Raw genomic sequence first — 13,268 nt, 5'->3', positions numbered from 1 at the left:
TCGGAGCCCCCGTTTTTCCCCCCCCCCCCCCGTCCCCCCCGCTTTATTCGTTAAATGCTTTATCCTTTCTGTAGGCAAATCTGCAATACAGATGTGGGTTTGGTGTATCTGTACGGTAGATAAAGATTGGGAAAGGCTATTCCCAATACAGACATCCTTTTGCCATTCTACGTAAAGCAAGCTGCAAGTTTGGGGAGCAAAAGGACTGTTCTGTGCTCGTGAGTTGCACATACCAGATATTTTCACACTTTCAAATGACACAGCAGGACCAGAAGGCTGTTAGGTGTGGCTATGGAAAAAAAGCTCTATCTGTAGATAGAACAGAACTTCGTTCCTATCAATATTTGCTATTTAGCCAACTATATAACTAAACTGCATAAAGTATATTTTCCAGACCATATTAGTCACCTTTTTATTTAGTCTGTAGCCAGTTCAGGAAAGATCAGAATAAAAGGTTAACTAAAAACGTCCTGGATCAGCAATATAATGAAGCACATGGGAACCTTTTTATTTTCAGTCAATTTAAAGATCATTCAGGCTTTCTGCTATATTCACTGTAGCTGCTTTTTGCTATATTTTACTCAAAAATGGTGTTTGTTCTCCCAACTACTCTGCTCTCTGACTTATTTTCTGTGAAACTGAAAAAGTGCCCTGTCTCCTGGCAAAGCGCTTCTTTCTCTCAGTTAAAAATGATCCTGCAACACTTAAGTAGTCCCTTGGAGAAGGTTTTGGGAATGTAAGAAGCATGGACTCAAGTACTTGGTGTCTGCTATATATTGCTTAAGCAAAGCATCGTGAAGCTTAGCAGAAAGAGAGATTCTTTGTGGTCACCAGGCACCCTGCTGGGGTGGTAGCCAGATATGAGGCTGTGCTGCTGTAAAGTTTATGTCATAATTTCAGTGAAGGCAGGAGTCACTTTTGAGGATGGGAAAGGTTTTTCTTCTCTGGCATGTGGCAGGACTCTCAATGCTGTTCATCTTTCTCTCAAGTACAGTATCTAGGCTGTCGGTTTGTTTCATGCAAATGGATTCCTGCAGATATAGGGTTGCTTCAAGGTGTGTGGCTTCTGCTGAATACATCTGCAGTGATGCAGAGGATAGGTGGAAGCGTCCAAGTCCCCAGACTTGTAGCAGTTCCCTCAGCTGGGACTGGTGTTTCACTCTGGGTTTTGAGTAGCAGTCATGCAGGGATTACTCTCGAGAAATGATTTTTAAACCACCTTCCAAATTAGACTTTTGTGTCATTTTCATACATCCTGTAGTTCTTCCACGTATTTGCGTAGCAAACCCTTTTAAAAACCATTTACCACGAGTAAATAATGGAGTTGCTATCTACAGCTCACTAGAAGTCCAACATTTCACTTACTAACTACAATAATCACAGATTGCAGTGGTTCTCTGAGCCATTAGAAAGGTATAATCTGCATGTGCAATGGTTTTCAGCAGCAGAATTTCAATGTGGAGTTGGAAGCTAAAAGGCAGATGAATTCTGATTGAAAAGAGCAATTAGAGGGCAGCCTGTGGTCACAGCATTACAGTTGATACAAAGAAGAGATTTGAAGCCTGTGGCCTTACTCTTTCCTGTGCTGAAAGCGCTGTGGTCAGCACCTGCAGCTTTAGCCCCATGTGTCATTTAAAGCTTTCCATGAGCTGGTTTTGTACATTTTCCCAAACCAACTCTTTTCTTTAGTACACTGCAAACATTTCTCTGGCTAAAACAACTTATGATTACTGCATGTCAGGGCTTTTATTACATAATCTTGGCATCAGCTGCAAACAGCAACAGTGTGCTCCCAAAATGTATCTTACACAGAAACCCAATGAATCGATAGAAGAGGCAATTCCAGCAAAACATCTGTGATGACATATTCAGCCCATTATTTTGTCAACAGTGTAAGAATTTGATGGCATAATAAAAGGATACACTTTGCTTAGCAAAAACATTTGGGGGATAACAGCCCAGTTAAATAGGGTGTGATTGAAGGTTTGCTTAGCCCATGGGATTGCACTTCCAGGGAAATAAAAATACAGCCATTGTGAATCCTCCTTCCAAGTTCTATTGGTTTGGAGGGTAAAAAAAATCACTTTAAGAAAAGAGAGAGTATTTTTTTAATAGATGTTTCAGACTGAAAAAAAGAGAAAGTTTGGTAAATTAATTATAATATCAACAGAATGCTGAAGTGCAAAGGGGAGAATCAAACCCACCTGGGAGAAGAGATAACGGGAGTTAATCAAGTGCAAACTGCTCTGAGGAAAAAAGTGCACAATCCAGCTTAAAGCCTCATTTGAATTATTCCTGTGCACTAATTTTCTGCTTCATTTTCTTGACATAATTAATGCAGTACTTGGAAATACATTGCAGTGAGCATATTTCCTTCTGATAGATGTTGTTTCAAGTAAACAGCAGAGAAGTGATAATTTATTACAGTGTATTTTTCACATGAAAGTTGACTTATATGTGGTTTGTAGGGTTTTTTTTGGGCTGTTTCCTCTCTGCAAGCAAATACTGAATTCTAAACTCATGTCAGTATTTTAGTGTCTATGGCATGTTACTATAGTGGTAAGCTTGGCATTCCAGTGGTATTTGAGAGTGTCCAAAAGGAACAGTTTTCAGAGACATGTAGCACAGATGGCCAAAGGTATCTATAGAAGCTACAACCATACAGATTGTTTCTGAAATACATACAGGAGTACATAGAGGGAAATAAATATTGCTGGGTAGGAACACCAGGAGTGTCTTACTTCCCAGAAAAGACAGTATAAAAATGATATAAAAATTGAGGCTTTTGTGTGTCCATCAAAGTACAATTGTTATTGTAATTTCTGAGCAACTTTCCTCCTTGTAATTACCCTGCACACTGCATGGACACTTTCTAGCTTCTAGGGCAAAGCTTAGGAACAAAATCAAATCTTTTTAAGAGCAGCATAAATGTTGTACTGGGTTTATCTAGGGACTTTGGGTGCATGTCACATAGAGCTATTTCCAATTTCAGTTTTACAAATTACTGATTATTTACTGTGGTGTTGTGGATGCTGTAATAAATAACAAGGGACTTGATGAAGATGACAGAGAATGACATTTTTGAGTCTGCAATTAAAACCCCAGAGTTCCTAAGCTAAAGAACAAATGTGACTGACAGCAACTCTATTAGATTTTGGGAAAATTCTGTTATTTGTATTAAACCTCCTCTATTTCATGGTTTCTAACAAGTTCAGCTGTCCCATAAAATGGAGACTAATACTCTGCTAGAGGGTGAAGCTGTTCCAATGACAAATGCTGTAGCTAAAGTCACAGTTCAGTTTTCCTACAGGTAGACAATCCAAAGATTATGCCTCTTCCAGTGCAAAATATAAAGAAAGAAACAGCATTAGATAAACCTTGTTTCCTGGCAGAATGTTCCATAAATTTCTCAGTTGGAAGTTCTGAGCTTAACACCAAGGAAATCACTGAGCAGGCACCTGATTCACAATGGTATAAATGAGTGCAGAATGGCTGTCGTAGATGTTTTTGTCTTTTCCCTTCTCCTTTCCCCACATTGTATATTATTCTTCAAGAATATAGGAGAGATGATGGAAGGTGATTCATCACATTCCTTTAGATTCAGGTTTAAAAGCAGTCTAACAAAATGGCACCCTTATTGGTGCTGTGCATGCCTTCCCTCAGGGCTGCTTCAAAATGACACAGTTCTTTACGAAGAAGAGCCTGAAAACGATTAAATTGAGTTTGTAATGGATTTCTTTTTATCTCTCAGATTCTCGCATCTGGTTATTGCAGTCCTCAGTTCAGCTTGGAATGGACTTGCTTGTTCTGGACTTTGTGAACCTTGAAGCTGAAGGTAAACCTCCTGTCACTGGGCACCTGTGGATTCTCTGTCTGTGCCCTAATGTTGTCTGTTGCTATTCATAGTCTTTTCTGATTTTATTTTCAGTCATGTGATGCAATGATCTAAGTTCAGTACAGAAGAGTCTGTTGGGCTGCCAAAGCCCAAAGACAACCTACAGCAATTCTGAGTCGTGGAAGAGACATAGCAACCTTTGGGATTATTGCTTAGCAACTGCAAACACAGAGGAGTAAAACTCACAGCCCAGCTCCACAGCAGGTCTGAGAAATCCCTAATTCACTCTAAGATTTTTAAGGTTGAGAACAGATGGGCATATATTAAATTCCAGTTCATTTGCAAAGCCACTTTGAAAGCAGGAAGAATAAGATCTAGTTTGGTACCTGCTCCAAAGGTAAGAAAAACTGTTCTTCAAAGCTTCACAAAGGAAAACAGAAAGTCTTTTTATATTTTAATTGTATTGAAAAGGAGATCATGTTTAAAAGGGTATTGGACTCTTTGTGTTTGGTGAGATAAACATGCTCTGTGAAGCACGTTAGGGAAAGGCAGAACTATTTCTGAGCAATAGAGCATCAAAGAGATTGTACTCTGGTTTTGAAAAGACTTCTGTAACTCAAACATCTCTAAAATACTTACCTAGACAAACTTTAGTCTTTCCTGGCCCTATCCCACCCAACAAAATCCCCTAACAAAATAACAATGAAACCATAAAAACTTTATTTATGAGCAGATTTGGTGGCTATACAGAAAAGGGAGAGATAATCTTTTTCTACCTGCAGGGATTCCAGCAAGAATATTTCTCTCACAGAAAAGGAGCCAGGGAAGTGGCATCCTACTAAATAATGAAAAGCTTATCTTGCCTTCAGCTTGAACAAAGGCTTACAGGAAACTTTATATGACATTTCAAATTTCCTGGGTGTTTCTAAAGCTTGCCTCTGTGTACCATCCTTACTGTTGTTTGGACAGTCAGGCCTCCACTTGGGAGTGTCACAGGCCACGAGAGCTTTATATATTACAAGCCAAATTCTCAGCTAATGTCAATTAGCACTGAAGTTTATGAGCTTCTTATGCAAACTGGAGGTGTATTCCTGTAATCCTCAACAAATTCCAAGTTTCAGGGCCTGATTCTAGCACTCCTTTGTTGTTAACAGGTATGTGCTGTTTGTATGTTCTTCCATACCTTTGTTATCTGTCCTGCATTAAAGGAGTGGGCATAGTTCTCTGTGCTCTGCTTCCATTCTTGGAGTCAGGCAAATGCCATGGAATTGAGACAGAACAGTCACCCTGGGTTGTTTTTTGTTTTCTTTTGTTCAGAGACATAGAGATACTTTATAAACATTTACTAATCCTCAAAATCATCCTAACAAATATTTGAAAGCAGTGTAGAAAATCCATTCATTATCCTTTGGAATCGGGCACCTCATGAAGCAGAGTGCAGTTGTCACTTTAACATTGCACAGAGACTGCAGAGCAGTTTCATAAAGGATGTTGAAAAATAACATAAGTATTTGAAACTGCAAGAACAGTTTATTTTGGCACAACAAAACCAGCTGATTTGGAATGTGACCAGAGCATTTGGTTAACACCCTGCTTTAAACCAGAAAGAGTCTGGTTTTACAGCTTATTGAAAGAAACTCACCTAAGCAAGGAACATTTTGCCTGCGTTGACAGGTTTCCTTTTCTACCATTATAAATCTGGGCTCCTTTACAGCTCATGTCCTCTGCTGGCAAAACCAGCTCCCATCTTAAAACCCTCTGTGTGGGTCAGGCAGGCAGCTTGATCCATAAATCCATCTCCCTCCCCAGCAGGTAATCATCTTTGAATACAAATTACCAGCAGATGCCAATAAGTGCATCAAGAAAGCAGACATAGAGATTTAGTGTTGTGAAGCATCCTACCTATTCAGGCAGTATTTGGACTCAAGCAATGGTTATGAACTAGAAGGTCAACATATTAGTAATTACATTTGTGCGTCAGGAGGGCTGTAGATCACATTTATGCATTTCCTGGAAGGCTGAACTCTCTTCAGAACAGCTACAAATGCTTAAACATGAAGAGCAAAACATATCAAAAGCAACAGTATTGCTATGGATACTGAAAGGCCTTAGTGAAAAGCACTTTTAAATAAGAGCTTGAAAATGATAGAGTGGCAGCAAGTTCAGAGTGGAGTTTCATCTTTAATTTGGAAAGGCATTAGGCTCTCTGTTAATATCACCCTTCCCTTGCTGTTGTTTAACACTGACGTGAGTTTTTTGCAGCATGCTGGTGTTTTTACATGCTCTGGATCAAGTAGTTAGGCAACATTCTGCTCCATTCTGTATTCATAAGTCCCATTACAGATGCAGTCAGTGATGTGTAGAGACAAACGAATAGTTATCAAATTGTGCCTTGTGAGCAACCCAGGTTCTTTCTGATATTTCACAAAATGAACATTTTGAAATGTTCAGAAAACAGTGGAGTTTGGGACAATGTAAAGGGAGATATCTGCAACTTTGTGTAGGTCTGTCTTTTACAGAATAATCTACAAGATTAAGTGCTTGTGAACAGCATAATTACAGAGTTGACGGTATAGAGTTTCCCCTTCTGTGGGAGCTCTGCTGACCCATACACCTGTGTCCTCATTACCTTAACAAAATATCCAGAGGGAAAAAGAGTTGTCAAACTTGAAATTCAGTAGTCTATGGGACAGGCTTCCTCACTGTTTTTTCACAGCAACAGAAATGATGGAGCAGGAGACAAGGAGAAATCTTGCTCCCAGGCATCTGGTATTTTCCATTACTTGCTTCCTTTGTCTCACAGCCACTGGATCTCCTGGAGGCATGGAATGGAACCTACACAGAACTAATGACACTAAGGGGTAGAGGAATTTACTGGTTGGAACTGGGTGACAAGACTTCTGAGCACTGTTCACCACTGGGTTTCTGAGTTTTTAAGTGACCTGGAATTAATCACTTCTGTGTCTCATTTTCTTCTCCTGTAAGAAAGGAACACACTTATTTAGTTGCTCTGTCTCCAAGGGTTGTTGTGATACATAATTAATCTTTATAAATCATTTAATGATCTTTGAAGTGAAGGGGCTGCATTTATTTAAGAGTACAAAGCAGCAGTAACAGAATGAAAAGGAATGTAGAAAAAGAATATTACTCAATTCCTAACAATAGACTCATCTTTTAGGACGCTGCTGCATCTTTTGGCATTGTATAACCTGCTGCTTCTGTTCTGTGTCACAGCTGCTGAAGGATGGCTGCTCAGCCAGCAGCAGCCCAAACTGCAGGTCTGCAACATCCCAAGCCTGGAGGTGAGAATATGACTGCCACAGGAATGAAGAGAAATCAGGGGAATGATGAGCTGCCATGTCTTAGTATTTATGCTCTGTGGAAAGAGTGCTTTTATAAAAAGGTACAGCAGAGGTGTCTGAGTCTGCAGGAGACAAAAGTGAAGATGGTTCATGAACAAAAGGTAAAAGAAGAAAAGGTAAATAAGAGAGAACCCTGTGACTTGCTGTCCAGAGAGTGGTTCAATGATGAGAAAGTGTCACTAGATACTCGCATCTATTTGCTTGAAAAACTCCTACCTACATTAATCCCAGGAATTGAAAAGCTGTTAATGGAAGTGGAAAGAAAGAATGTGCTTGCAGCAGAAGAGCCAACCCAATTCAATCCCTTTATTTTCCTTGGAGAATATCTGATGAGACATAACCCCCAGTATGGCATTCCTACAAAACCAGGCCCGTACCTGAGAGGATTGAAGGTGGTCACAGAGGAGCTAAGATCTGAGATGCCTGGTACAGCATCAGAGAGGTGAGAGAGCTGAAAGTGTGGCTGATCACACAGGCAGAGCTGGTGTCTTGCAGTGGTGTTACTGCAGCCTGGCTGGCAAAGAGTAGAACAAAATGAACCTTGTGGAGTCCAGTGCCAGCAATGGCAGTTGTCAAACACAAAAACCTGAGAGGCAGCACAAATGCCAGAACATTTCACACAAAATGAGACACTAGTTATTCCTGTTTAAGGCAATTTTCTGCCCTTCACAAATACATAATTCCTCTTTAGACTCTATCTTAATTATGTATGTGGAATGCAAATCGCTTTTGAACTGGTCTAGGTTGGTGATAGCAGTTCTTTAGGACAGGTGTTGGTATCAAAGGTCCATGGACTCTTCAGATCATTTCTTTGTTATTCTTCCAAACTTAATACAAAGAGAACCTTCTTCCCCTCCTCCAGTATGATTTCTCTTGACCAAACCAACAGCAATGTTGTCCTGGCACATGGTAGAAACTCCTTTTCCTGGGATTTTTACTTAACCTTTCCTTTCAGATTCTTTTTTGTATTTTATTATGTTGCTTACTTCTGGGGTGCATTCTAGGCTGCTTGCTTTACTATGATGTTTAACGAATATTGGCAGGGGGTTCCATGGCGTCTTACAATATGCTGTGGTTAGAATGGGAGTGCATTAGGTGAGCAATAATGCTTTCATCGTCATTGCTTTATTCAGACAAATACAGCAGCGAACATTTGTGTTTGCAGATGATCCAGAGGTGATGGTGAATGATGGCAAAATTACTCATTCACTACCAGATGACTTTATTCTGTATCTGGGCTTGTGGAATAATGACTTCTGTTTGAATGACTGTCTCTTCTATTTGCATAAATAGTATGTACAGCTTGAAAATTGGTTTCAAGGTTTCAGTGTCGGGAATTAGGGAAGTGAAATGTTGACATGTCTCGTACACAAACTCTAAATGAAGATAATTGAAGTTCCCAGTATTAAAATGAATAAAAGAACATGTTAAATCTCTCTCTACTGCTCCGAGCTTCTATCTCTCTGCATTTCTAGTCCACATACTGTTACAGTTCATAGGAACATGTGGATACAGCCAAAGCTGTGTGATAAGTGAGTTTTATACAATCACCTCCTTTTCCCCCATGGATAGAAATAATTGTGAATGGCTGATCGTGGTCAGTGTGTAAGAGCTCAGCTTTTTGGGTTTTATTTCATAAGCAGACACACAGGAGCACAACCACAGGTGGGAAAAGGTTTTCAATTATATTTTCTATTTTTTACATGCTGGTCCACTGAAACAAATGATCTGGGGAAGTATCTGCTTTTTCAGTGAGCTTTCACTCAAGCACACACTGTTCTTGGAGATGCTGAGGATGCCAGCCTTGCCAACACCTTTTCTGGGGGGACTGTTTCACCATTCCTGTTTCTTCACAGAGGGACACCTGGATGCAGGAACCTCAGAACTATGTCTCACTTTCATTTTACAAAAGAAATGGAATTAAAATACATAACATTTCCTTTCATTTTGGGTTGGGTTTTGGTTTGATTTTGGGGTTGTTCTTGGTTTTGTGTTTTGGTTTGGTTTTTTTCCTGCTAAAATATTCTTGGCTTTCATCGTGAATCATTGCTTATTTCTGGAGAGCTCAGGTTTTCCTGTAGAATGCAAAGTGTTGGCTACTGGTGACACGTTATCTTGGTCTTGGCTGTTAAATCCATGTTTACACTTGGAGACAGGTTCTCAATTTGTAGCTATCAGAGTTGATGCAAAGGAAGTGACTATCAAAGCTTGTAAAAATAAATCTTTCCATAGACAGCACTGCCATGGGGGGTTATGTAGCCACAGCAGGTTTTGCATATCAGCTGGTAGTAGTATCATGGGATTTGCATTCACAGCAGCTCAGGATTTACATATTTGTGATGGCTCTATTGTGGGATTTGCATCGGATTCTTAAACCCCAGCAGCACGGAGGATTTTACTGTCAGGAGATGCTGGTCTGTGCTCAGGATCTCTCACATCAGCAGCAGGAAGATGAAGAGTAAAATTCTGGCCCCAGTGCAGCTCCTGGGAGCCTTGACATGACCTTCAGGAAAGGCAGGATCTCACCACTGGTTCCTGTCTAAAGCTCACCCGCCCTCACTGAGCTCTCTCTGGCTTCCTCCAGTCTCTCCTTAACTGCCATCAGACAGCAGAACAGATGGGAGAAATTCCACATCCAAATGGACTGATACCTGAATCAGAGACTTTATTTGTCCAGGGATGGGAGTCCTTCAGTCTGAGTCACCATCCCTGTGTGGGAGTTAGGCGGCTGTCTTCCTGAAGAAACATGTTTCATTCTGCAGGGAGAAGTCACCCTCGCTGCCATCTCATCCTTCTGGAAATGTCTAATCCTGAAATGAGCTCATGTTGAAGCGAGTGCCCAGCACTGTTACAGCTTGATTTGCTGTTATTGTCTAAGGAGGGGGAACATCTTTTCCCACACCAGGGACACTAGGGCAGGGGATGCAGCAATTTGGTGTTTTAGGACCCTAGCAGTAAATGCAGAACTGCAGCCCAGTGCAGGTGCAGTACTCAATGAAACTTGTGCTGGGCACTGCCCAAATTAATCACCATAGCACCTGGACAACTCCCAGCACAGCCTTAGCCCTGCCTTCAGCTTGCAGACCACTCTGGAGGAGGAGCTGCATCTAGAAATGGTCTGGTTTTCTCTGTCTGTAAAATACATTGGAGGAAAATGTGTTAGTCCATTTAGTGTGGTACCTGCTACATACCTCCTCTTTGCAGTGTCCATGAAGGAGTCAGGAGATAGGAAATTGTTTTCCCCTTCCCCTGCTATCAAAGTGCCAGAGGCTGCATTGTCTCAGCCAGCACTTGTGCAATGCCCACGACTGGTGAAGGAACCCAGTTATTCATTAAGAAACCTCTGTGATAAGTGGCCATGAAGAACAAGTACATGGTGATAAAACTGACTGTGATCCAAGTGTGTTGTTGTAACGTGTCAAACAGGCCTTTCTAAAAATAGCAGTGGTTTATCATTTCTAGGATGACCTGTAGCAACAGAAGAGATCAGAGACAGGATCAGCTCATTTTCACAGTGTGTGAAACACAGGGGAAGAAGGGAGCAGAAATCCTTAGTTAAAATATAGTTTCTGTGCTCGTGTGTTCTCAGGTACAATAGAGGAGCAATTCCCCTTACTCCGAGTATTACAGAGGGTGTAAGTGAGTGCCACAGAGGTGAGCAGGGCAGCTGCCTCAATGCAGAGATGTTCCAGCAGCCTCCATGAGCTGGAACTCTTCTCCCCATAGGAACTGATCCTTTGGCTTTAAGCATTTTGAACTTCCTGAAGGCTTTTTTTTCCATTTTGTAAATGAAGAGAGTCAAAACCAAAGCAGATCAGTTCTGCAGGATCAATTGACACAGTTCTTCTGTTGTGCAAAATGGAGGATTGGGAAAAACATGGCTAGATGATTAGACAAGGAAAGAAAAGAGAAGGAAGAAGAAAGGGAAGTATTTTTAGTCCAAGCTTGCAAACAATGTGTTCAAAATGACAGCGAGGTTGAGGTATTATCCCTGTCCTAAGGCAGAAAGGACTTTATTGTGTGAGACTGCTTTATTGTGTGAAGTGCTTATGTGAAACGGTACTTGGGCTTTGAGACAAATGCAGACTGCTGCAATTCTGTTGGTAAATCAAGTGTAGCAAAATTAGGCACCTCTCCTCCTGCTAAAATTAGAAGGTGAAGGACATCTACACAATAACCGATTAATGCCATTGTAAGCGTGAAGGTAAAAATCATCACTGTTGAAACTACACAAACTAGGAGAGCTGTACAGATGATTTTCCTTTAAATGTCTACCATATGCTCTACAAGAAGCTCTCTCCACACACGTCTGACACAGGTTATTTCTTAAGATTTATGGTACACTTGATTTCAGGAGATGATACATGTCAATATGAATAGTCTTGCCTCCTTGGAGCTGAAAACACAGGTTATTAATATCTGTTTCAATAGTCACACGAGTAATTTTGTGCCTCAAACATCAAGTGTTTCTTTGGACAAAAACTAGGACAAGAATTTCAGTTAGAAGTTATTACTTTTCCTTTTGTTCTTCAGGGTAGACAATCTATCTTAAATATGATTATAATGGTATCTTTCTAAACCATATTCCCATGTCCTACAGGCTGGCCAGGATGAAGGCTGAGACAAAGACCAAACATAAGGAGAGGGAGGAAGTAGAAAATATGAAGCGTCAGGTGAAATTGATGAGAAAGGAGGCGCTGGCAATTCAGTTCAAAGAGTGGACAGTGGATGTCAGTGGCAGAATACCAATTGCACTGGTAACTAGGAAAGATTCTTGTTAACACACTGCTATGATTGTTCCAGGAGGAAAAGGAAGCTTGTGATAGTGCCATCTGCCCTGGCATGGCAGAATGGAGCATAAGGATGGGCAATGGCTCTGACATCCCTTAAGGTCAGGGTGTAGGTTGTTGTCTACCTCTTAGCCTTACCGAGCCCTGATTCCCCTGAGCACATGGAAGGATTTTCTTCCTACCCCTGTGACTCATACAAATTGATACTGCAGCTCAGAAAAGATGAGATGTGCAGTAACTGTAATAAGCTTTTGGAACAAGAGTTTTTCTTACAAGTGACAGTAGCCCTCTAGGAAACAGTCCTGTGGTTACACACAGCACAACATAGACAAGGTCTACATTTAACAGGGCCCACCTATGCATGGTAAGAAGCATGCCTAGCCCATACACTGATTACTCTGGGTGATTTACTTTAGTAATTGCCTGTTGTTGTCTGCATGAAACAGGCCTTTGACTCTTACCTTGATTTGTAGGTTCAGAGCGCCCTGAGGACTTTCGCAGATGTTATTGCTTCTACAGCCACAGATGTGAGAAAAAGTAAGTTTTTGATGTGTCTCTTTTAGTTCTCTTTCTGTGGTCTGAATTCTGATGCAAACTGTGAGCAAACAGCAAAGGGATTTGATAACAGAGGAAGGATCTCTAAGGGTAGTTAGGATATGAACCACAGATTTTCAGACAGATTGGAAAGAGACTGAATCACTGTGTGGTTCATTAACAGGATCTTGAAAAGCATGGAAAGAAGTTGGGAAAAAATCTTTCAGAGAGATAAAAAGATCCACTTATATCCTTCATTAGCCAGACATTGCCATGTGCTTATCACTGTTTTTAAGAATCACTGTAACAACCTCCTCCTTCACCTGCCCTATCAGACAGTGTTTGTCTCGTGGGAGGTCTTGGAAATCCCATGGACAGCTTGGCATACCAGGAGGTGTGGAGGAAAGGTAGGATCAAAAAAATTAAAGTCTGACAGTGTTGTTCCCTTGTATGGTTTCAGGGTTGATGCTGGAGCTTGCCTAATGCTCTACTGAACAGCCCATTCTTGTCTGGCTCTTCTCTTTGCCAGTCTCAGGCATGCCAGTGACACCCAGCACAAAGGCCTCTGTACCAGAGCACTCAGCACAGGAAGGTTTCCATAATTCCACTTTAAATAGCTTACACTTGACCTCCCTGAATAATGATCATTGAATAGCTAGAGCCAGGAACATTGGAGTGGCAGCACACAGGCTGCTGCCAGCCCTTTATATCAAGAGCCTGTAGTGATCATCAATAATAACAGATCTG

The 13,268-nt window shown here is 41.0% G+C and overlaps 1 protein-coding gene across 1 annotated transcript in view; it reads left to right on the top strand.

Moving 5' to 3' along the window:
* Nucleotides 1-7,145: 7,145 nt before the first annotated feature.
* EFCAB5 (EF-hand calcium binding domain 5) overlaps nucleotides 7,146-13,268 on the top strand; it is a gene marked incomplete at its 3' end in the record, with an annotated part of 30,588 nt that continues 24,465 nt past the window's right edge. Inside the window, exons 1-3 of the mRNA XM_010014963.1 lie at nucleotides 7,146-7,639; nucleotides 11,798-11,954; nucleotides 12,461-12,524. Coding sequence (XP_010013265.1) covers nucleotides 7,146-7,639; nucleotides 11,798-11,954; nucleotides 12,461-12,524 — 715 coding nt within the window. The remainder of the gene's footprint in view (nucleotides 7,640-11,797; nucleotides 11,955-12,460; nucleotides 12,525-13,268) is intronic.

The sequence above is a fragment of the Nestor notabilis genome, unplaced genomic scaffold (genome assembly GCF_000696875.1).
Source record: "Nestor notabilis isolate BGI_N333 unplaced genomic scaffold, ASM69687v1 scaffold31215, whole genome shotgun sequence".
NCBI lineage: Eukaryota > Metazoa > Chordata > Aves > Psittaciformes > Psittacidae > Nestor > Nestor notabilis.
Note: the sequence above shows the minus strand (reverse complement) of the source record. Positions and strands in the feature narration are given on the sequence as shown.